This window comes from Mastomys coucha, unplaced genomic scaffold (assembly GCF_008632895.1).
Source record: "Mastomys coucha isolate ucsf_1 unplaced genomic scaffold, UCSF_Mcou_1 pScaffold22, whole genome shotgun sequence".
Classification (NCBI taxonomy): Eukaryota; Metazoa; Chordata; class Mammalia; order Rodentia; family Muridae; genus Mastomys; species Mastomys coucha.
This window is the reverse complement of record NW_022196905.1, coordinates 182,041,934-182,051,092: the sequence shown is the minus strand read 5'-3', so window position 1 is coordinate 182,051,092 and position 9,159 is coordinate 182,041,934. Positions and strand designations below refer to the sequence as shown.

The 9,159-nt window shown below is 39.0% G+C and overlaps 1 protein-coding gene across 1 annotated transcript in view; it reads left to right on the top strand.

The window, feature by feature from the left end:
• Window positions 1-8,154, top strand: part of Asah1 (N-acylsphingosine amidohydrolase 1) — a 32,350-nt gene extending 24,196 nt beyond the window's left edge. The window contains exons 7-14 of the mRNA XM_031339612.1: window positions 754-799; window positions 2,011-2,155; window positions 2,738-2,792; window positions 2,883-2,964; window positions 5,073-5,204; window positions 5,291-5,414; window positions 5,789-5,845; window positions 7,158-8,154. Of these exons, the coding sequence (XP_031195472.1) occupies window positions 754-799; window positions 2,011-2,155; window positions 2,738-2,792; window positions 2,883-2,964; window positions 5,073-5,204; window positions 5,291-5,414; window positions 5,789-5,845; window positions 7,158-7,247 (731 nt within the window). The 3' untranslated portion in view covers window positions 7,248-8,154. The remainder of the gene's footprint in view (window positions 1-753; window positions 800-2,010; window positions 2,156-2,737; window positions 2,793-2,882; window positions 2,965-5,072; window positions 5,205-5,290; window positions 5,415-5,788; window positions 5,846-7,157) is intronic.
• The last annotated feature ends 1,005 nt before the right edge of the window (window positions 8,155-9,159 follow it).

Below are 9,159 nucleotides of genomic sequence, written 5' to 3'. Positions count from 1 at the left end.
CTCGAACTCAGAAATCCACCTGCCTCTGCCTCCCAAGTGCTGGGATTAAAGGCATGCTCCACCACTGCTCAGCTGGTGTAAACTTTCTGAAAACTCAAAGACCATCCCCAGTGACACACTTCCTCCAACCAGGCCACACCTAATACTTCTCAAATAGTGCCACTCCCTGATGACTAAGCATCCAAATACTGGGGCCTGTGGAGGCCATTCTTATTCAAACCTCCTCAGGCAGTGACAGATGTTTTTCTGGAGACCCAGAACAAACACTGTCTCATAATTTCCCAGCCAACAAACACTGTGCATGAGAGCTTCACTTTCCTATATTTTCCTGGCTGGACACCAAGACACATGGCACAAGGTGACTTGCCCTTCATTCACCCTATTGACTTAAACACCTAATACTTGACATGTCCATCTATAAGTCAATCAAGGAACTGGGTAAGTCATGAGGTTATGTCCTGGTAGAATTGCTTTGTAGTCGCCCAAGGAATAACCATTGATTTGTTCCACATCTGATCTGATCTGAGTCCTCTAACCCAAAGCTATTAGGTACTGTGATATCTAACGTGTGATAGTAATACCAGTTTGAACTTGTTAATTTTCTGGCTGCCAGGCTTCTTAATTATTATACATTTCTTAGTAAAACAGCTGTGAATGTAAATATTCACATCTGCCTGTGTCCATCTGTATTAGGAGTCTATTGTATTTTGTCTTAACTATGGATGCATGTCTCTGTTGCTTTTTTTTCAATAGGCCACTTGTTACATGGGAGAAACATGGATTTTGGAATATTTCTTGGGTAAGTAAGCAACTTGACATACTTTCACTACATAAGAATTGTAGAGCGTAGTATTACCTTGATGAAAAGCAAGCGCGCCTCCTGTGCAGAAGGTGACCTTGAGTGAAGATGACGGGTTCCGTAGCATTAGGGAGGCAGGCACACAGAGGACTTGTCTCAGTCACTCTGGAGGTGTATCTCAGAAGTTGCACCTAGGGAACAGAGGTTCAGGCCAGGCATGAAGGGCACAGATGCTTATTTTCATCTACTGCTTTAAAGAAGTCTGTCACCTCGACCTTTATGAAAAAAATGATGACCTTTTAATTAGAGATCTTCTTTTGAATGTAGGTCTCTCTATTTATGTGACCAGAGTTAATCAGCTTTTCTGAGCATCAAGTTTTAGCCCCTGGAAAAAGGAAGGGACCACCCTGTTTTGGATGAAGAAAGGTTTATTCTGGCTTACAGTTCGTAGGTTTCAGTCCCTGGTCAACTGGCTCTTCTATTTCTTTCTTTTTTTTTTTAAAGATTTATTTATTTATTATATGTAAATACACTGTAGCTGTCTTCAGACACAACAGAAGAGGACGTCCGATCTCATTACAGATGGTTGTGAGCCATCATGTGGTTGCTGGGATTTGAACTCAGGACCTCCGGAAGAGCAGTCAGTGCTCTTACCCGCTGAGCCATCTCTCCAGCCCGGCTCTTCTATTTCTAAGGCTAATAAGGCCTCCGAGCATCGTGTTGGTTGGAGCAGGTATCAGAGGAGGCTGTTCACCTCATCAAGAGAGGAATGCAGTAAAGACAGTGTAGCCTCCAAGGGTATACATCCAGAACCCTGCTTCCTTCATACAGGACCCAGCTCCTAAGTTGGCATTATCTCCCAATGATCTCAGTTTATTAACCCACCAGTGGATTAATCTAATTGCTTCCTCAAGCCTTACCTCTGAACATCAGTGCACTGAGGACTGGGCCTATAAAATTGCAAATCCAACCATTGCACACTCAGAAGGATCTTGTTAAGATTGATCCTAAGTGACCAGGTAGAAAAAGTACCTATAAACCAGACATAGTATCTCAGGCCTGCAACTCCTGCCCTTAGAAGGTTGAAGCAGGAGGATTACAAGTTTGAAGCCATCTTAGATTCCATACCAAGACTCAGTGACAAACATGTAGCAATGTGGACTCTTACCTTCATCTTTGTCTTTAATGTCAGCAACACTTGTCTTTTTTAGGTGGAATATAAATAATAACACTTGGGTTGTCACAGAAGGATTAAAGCCCTTAACAGTGAATTTGGACTTCCAAAGAAACAATAAGACTGTTTTCAAGGCTACAAGTTTTGCTGGATATGTGGGCATGTTGACAGGATTCAAACCAGTAAGAAATATGTTATGTAATTTTATAAACAGTTTTGTGTCCTGGTTGTACTGTCTGGGAGTCTAAGAAAGTGACATAAAAAGAATATGAAGGTAGGGACAATGGCACACTTCTTCAGTGCTAACACTTTAGAGGCAGATGTGAGTTCAAGGCCAGTCTGGTCTACATAGTGATGTCCAGACCAGCCAGCGCTACACTGAGACCTGTCTCAGCAGACGAAGAGTTTGAAGCCCTACTTTATTTCCTTGTCCTTAGCACTTTTGTAAATATGAGACTTCATGCAGAAAGAGGAAAGGACCTTGTGTCTGTCATTTGAAGATAAAGAACATAGGACTGGCTCTCAAGCTCTCAAAGTCAAAGTGGGGCTCAGGCTCGGGTCTCTCGTTCACATGCACAAGTCACAATCAGGTCATGACTTTTTGCTCTTCATTTCTTTAAATGTGTGGCCATTAATTTCCTAAGTCCTATCACATTCCCCAGTAGACAGTTCAGGTCATTGTATGCATCTGTCCTGGTTAAAGAGATGGGGGCCTTTCAGAGCACGTTGACATTTCTGACTGTACTGTTTTGTCTTTTTCTCAGGGACTGTTTAGTCTTACACTAAATGAACGTTTCAGTATAAGTGGTGGATATCTGGGTGAGTGGAATGCATGGAAATGCAATGGGAATCTCAGTCTTTGGAAGGGAGGGCAGTGATCCAACCTCCTCAGCCCTTCCTCTCTTCCAGGTATCCTAGAATGGATGTTCGGAAGGAAAAATGCCCAATGGGTAGGGTTTATCACTAGATCAGTTCTGGAAAACAGTACAAGGTGAAGTGATTTGTTGCCTTATTATCAAATATCTGTTATAATTTACTAAAATATAAAAATATTTGCCAAGCCCCAAATTCACATCCATTGAGGAACTGTTGTGCATTTCTTAGGTGAGTCTTTGATATTTACATGGAATTATTCCCTGTTTTCTGTGTGTTCTCTTGCCAAAGCAATGAATTGAATTATTTAGAAGGATTAGAGATATCAACACTAGGAAAGATATCCAAAAAATTTATTTCAAAAAAATTATACCATGTACATAGGAAATGCTATTCAGTAAAATTTATATAGATGGTAATACATTGTTTCTTGTCATGGAAAAAATAATATATATAGTACATAATAACCTAGAAGTTTCAGTCTATTGATATGCTGAATAATATCAAATTGTCTTGAGCACATATTAAGTCCACATGACTTGGACTAAATGAGCATCGATCTTAGTTTTTCACATTTTCCAGGGAATAGAAGTTGGTTGTCTTCCTTGATTATCCACTCCATTTCTTAATAGTCCTTATTTTCAATGTTACTGCTCCCTGTGTTTCAAAAACTGTTCTTCACTCTTGTGGTGTTTTATGTGTATACTTTTGTTGTTTTCTTGAAGCAAGACTTAATTTATTCTGACCTGGGCTCAAACTGATGATATAGCCAATGATGACCTTGAACTCTGATTTGGCCTCTATTTTCCGAGTGCTAGGATTAACAGACACTCCACCATAGCCTAGTTTATGAGAGAGCACAGAGTGTTGTGCATGCTAGGCAAGTATTCTGCCAACTGAGCTACTGCCTCAGCCCCTCTCCAACACTGTAATTATATTTCCCTTTCCTTTGTTGTTGAATAAAATGTGTGGGTAGAAAAGCTAGAGCATGACTCTTGAGATCTTCTTCAGATTAGGGGTCCTCTTAAACTTCCCACGCACTGACTGTTGGTCCTCCTAGAATCACTGTTCACTACTCATCTTTAAACTGCTCCTCGTTTCTCGGCAGCCGCTTCTGAGGCCTTCCCATGAAGCTCCCTTTTATCTAAAAATGCTTTCTTTGTCTCTAGGTACAGAAGTATGTAAAATATGTATAATATCAGAGATTTACAATAATATAAATCAAATAGTTACTGTAAATAAGTGTACTTTAAAACAATTCTTTGGTATACATAGTATTTTACCATTCATTAAAGACAAAAGCGGATGTGCATACTAATGACATGGATATACCTTTTATTTTATAAGAATTAAATCCTGACTGAATATTTGTTACCATAGGATATAGAGCATTGTCACTTCTCAGAGTTGATTGTCAGTGTTCAGAATGCCAGTTTGGAAGTTCTATAGTAATCTCTAGTCAAATATCATTTCACATTATTTTTTATTAAACTCTTCAACTCAAATAGTAAGTTTTAAAACTAAAGGCTGGAGCGATGGCTCAGTGGTTAAGAGAACTTGTTCTTGTAGAGGTCCCAGCTTTGGTTCCCACTACCCATATGGCAGGTTAGAGCCACCTGCAACTCCAGTTCCCTGGGCCTTAGGCCTTCTTCCATGGCTGCTACGCACATGTGCACATACACACATGCAAGCACACACACATACACGTGATAATATTTTTTAAATCTCTAATGAAATTCAACCCAAGCATAAACTAGTTTTATACTTCCAATTGAGGAATCACAGTAGAAAATTATTCAAAGGGTCTGTTTTCATAATGAAGCCATGGTTTCCATATGAGCAGGAAGCCTGGGAGGTGTAGTAATTCTCAACAGCACTTTTATTCCAGCTGCTGTCCTGAGTGTGAGTTGAGGTGTTGGCCAGAGCAGACCTAATTGCACTTTCAGAACCAGGGCTGCAGGGAAGTTGCACATGCAACTCATGAGAGCACCTCAGAAATGCTTCAGATTTAGTTCACATTGATGTGATTCAGAACTAATTTTTGGTCACTGAACATTCAGAAAACTTTTAACTGTTGCTCTGTGTGTATGTGTGTCCCTGTCAACCCACATTCAGCTAAATAACTCCATTAAAGGACCTCTGATACCTGCTTCCCTTAGTTTCTACAACTAAAACACAGCACTCCATCAAATAAAAATGCTTACTTTTAAAAATGTTTCTATATAGTTATGAAGAAGCCAAGAACACACTGACTAAGACCAAGATAATGGCCCCAGCATATTTTATCCTGGGAGGAAACCAGTCTGGACAGGGCTGTGTGATTACACGGGAGAGAAAAGAGTCTTTGGATGTCTATGAGTAAGTACCTTTGATAAAGTAAAATAAGTAAAAACAAGAACCCAGGCCAATGTGAAGCCTAAGAGGGAATCTCTCTTTATATCCAGACTTGATCCTAAGCATGGCAGATGGTATGTGGTACAAACCAATTATGACAGGTGGAAAAGCACCTTGTTTCTTGATGACCGCAGAACACCGGCAAAGAAGTGTCTAAATCACACGACACAGAAGGTACATTTGCATTGTCATATAATTAAAGACTATCTTAGTTCTGGTGCTTTTATTTGACTTTGAGGAATTTGCAAACCTATTTCTATCTCTTGACACACCATGTGGAGCTTTTGCTATCCAACTTAAGAAGTGAATTTCTGCTGTAATTTTTCTTCCTTACACTCTCAGGCACTATTCTTTAAAGTTAAATAAATTTCAAAGCCAGAGGAGAGAAAAAAAATGATACATTAGAACTGTCTCCTTTGTTTCCAGCAGTGACTCTAAGGTTTTGGAAGACTGAAAAGTGGTTTCATTTTTAATGACCCATTTGTATGCGTAAATGCTACTGAAGGTCTGTATTTAACCCACTGAACACAACTGTTTTTTTATTTTAGAATCTCTCGTTTGCTACCATCTATGATGTCCTATCAACAAAACCTGTCCTCAACAAGGTATGTCCTCAACACATAAACACATATACAGCTTTCAGAAACAGAATTTGTATCTATGTTTTGTCTTTCTTACTTTAGATCATTTTAAGCATATTAGTTATATCCAATTCAGGTTTATTATTTGTTTGTTCATTGACTTATGTTTTGAGACAGAGTCTCTGTATCCCAAAGTCAAAGTCAAGCCTTGAGCTCACTTTGTAGCCCAGGCTGGCCTCAGATGTGTAGTCCTTTGCAGACAGGTACCATCCTAATCAGCTTTAAGGTCGTTTTTTTGGTTTTTTTTTTTTGTTTTTTTTTTTTTAAAAAAAAAAAAAAAAACAAACAATTTTGAGTGCCAGAAACTACCACCTTGGGAATGCAGTTAGGACGCTGCTCACTTGGCAGTGCTGTCAGTGTTGTTTCAGCTTTGCTTATGTGGCATAGGATTAAGTCTAGTTTTAACTTCAGAAATTACACACTGTATTGTCGTTAACTAACATCTAAAGCTTGACGAGACAGTGAGGTTGTCAGGTAGAGCCAGCCCTAGGTCTTACCAGGGTGGGGCGACTCCATAACTTTCTTCTGTCCTTTTACCTTTCCCTGAACTATAACCAAGAAACCTAAGCAGCACACTTGCTTATCTTCATTCTTTGTACAAAGGTCATTTCTGGAACATTTGCCCATGACTAGCCCATTTTCTTTGTTCTTGCCTGGGTCATCCTAAAATAAACAGGCTGCTTTGTCTCTGCCTTCTAGAACAAAGTCCTCTCCCCTTAAGCATTCACAACTAACCAGGGACTGCCTCCTTAATTTACCTCAGTCAACCTACCATTTCTGCTTTGCACAGTATTCCCATGTGGCATCATGGTGGGGTGCATTGTCTGGTCTGCATGAGCAGGGGGTGATGGTGTGTACTTTGTACTGTGTGCTTACAGGTTTGTTTGGTTTTTTTTTACTGTAATAGAAATGGGTTGAGGATAAGCAAAGCCACAGCCAAGCTGTTCTGCTGCACAGGATATCCTTGGGCTTTGCATAACTGCTAGCTACACATTGGAGAGAGTTACATGAACCTTAAAAGTGTTCACTGATTACTATTAAATATATATAAATATATAAATATTATATATACATATATATAAATATGTAACATATATTTAATATAAATATATAAATATATAAGTATGTAACATATATTTAATATAAATATATAAATATATAAATATATATTAAATATCACTATAAAACATTATTTGGGGGGCACAAATGCTAATATGTACAAAAAATCTTAGACTTGAAAATATCTTTAAAACGAACATAACTTTTTTTTTTCCAGCTGACTGTATTCACAACCTTGATCGATGTTACCAAACATCAATTTGAAAGTCACCTTCGAGATTGCCCAGACCCTTGTATAGGCTGGTGAGCACACATCAGCCAGCCTGTAGGACATACTGAGACCTGAAGATGTGTTCTGCGGCGTGCCTGGTCTCCTTCCATAGGCTAAGGCTAAGCCTCTTGTCTTTAGTCAGGACTGTCCTCATCATGTTTCCGTTGTTTACAAACTGTTTTTGTTGTTTGTTTGTTCTGATCATCATTATCACTTCGACTCACGGGTAAACTCTTTAAGGGACGCCGTGTAGAAATTGTCAGTTCATTTCACTTTGACACTGCAGAAGGGGTAACTGTGACCTCTCTGGAACCCATCAAGGTTCTCTGATGGTGTTTGATTCAGTGCCCTGTGTGATTAATGTAAAACTCACCTTTCCTTTTTTAATCTACATATTTATGTTTTTCTGTACACCAGTAGTTTCTTTTTTTTCTGGTTCTCAGAATCAACATGTCATTCACCTTTGCTGTTAGTGACAGCAGTGCAACGTCACTGTGCTTAGCTGGAGTTCCTCAGATGGTCAATGATACTTACTTTAATGGGCAATCAACAGACCTCTGACTCTGGAGGATTATAAAATAACTATTATACAAACAGTATTTTTTTAAAAAAAAGAGTGTTCTTTTTTTTCCTAATTATCCTGCCTGCCAGTAACCCCAGGAAGTTTCTAGCTTCAAATCTTAAGTTCAAGATCTTAGCACAAACTTACTATTTTAAATTCTTATATGTATAATCAATGTAATGTTTTTTTCCTTCTAATCATATTTTTTTAGATTTTCATACAATATAGTATTAATATTTTTCAGAAATCAATGTATTTATGAAAACTGCAAACAAAACTTGTTCATCTTTCTAACCTTCACAATTGACAGTGAAATGTATTTTGTGGCACACTGTCTTCGGTGTGGTGATGCTCAATAAACAGTCTCTGTCAGCCATGTCAGCAGTGCATGCCGACTGGGTGTGTGCCTGTATCGGCTTGAGGGTGGGGGGGTTATTATCAAGAGATACAAGCTGAACATAATATCTAGATTAAACAACAAGGGTTATGCAAGTAGGTTACTAAACATATGACTTAAATGGTCTGCCACATTCTGCCATGACTAATACTTACCTCTTAACCCAGTAGTGTCGACCCAGTTTGCAGGTATGCAAAAGCAGCTTTTCTCTGGAGACTACACGGGTGCTTCTGCAGGGCCAGCATCACCAAGATTGTTTTAGGGAAGGAATCGGAATTCACAAGAGGTTTTGTATTAAGGTGATACGAAGGTGGGCAAGGTGGTACATGACTAAAATCTGAATTTGAAAGGTGTCAGTAGAAGACTCAGAAGTTCAAGGCCAGCCTGGGATACATGGGATAGTCTTCAAAAACCAAAATAATAAAAATAGAATAAGATTCAATTAAAAAAATTTTTTGACCCTCTCATAAGAATGAAATGAGGTAGAACTGATCCATTTGATATGCAGTAGGCCTTGATGGCATCTGACACTCTGATTGCTACAGACTGCTTACTTAGCAGTACGTCAATGACTTGGACTGACTGGCATTGCTTGTAGGCAGTGTTCGTAGTCTAAGCTTATTCATACAGGTGCTTTGATACAACTCCTTACATACAACTACACACAGACTAAAAAGTGATGACCAGAAAGATATTAGCCAAAATGTTGATAGTCATTTCCCCTGGTTAATGGTCAGGGATATTAAGACTCAGATTGGATCCAAAACATAAAAAAATAAGTTACCTGCTTAATATTTTGGTTTTGTTTTGAAACCTTTGCTGGCCTAAAACTGTGATCCTCCTGCCTCAATGTCCAGAGTGCTGATACTCAGGAATGAGCCATCAAACTGGGTTTAGGAATATGATTTGAAACAGAGTCCCACACTTAACCAAGTACTTATCAGGCCCTAGGGGGGAGAGAGAGAGAGAGAGAGAGAGAGAGAGAGAGA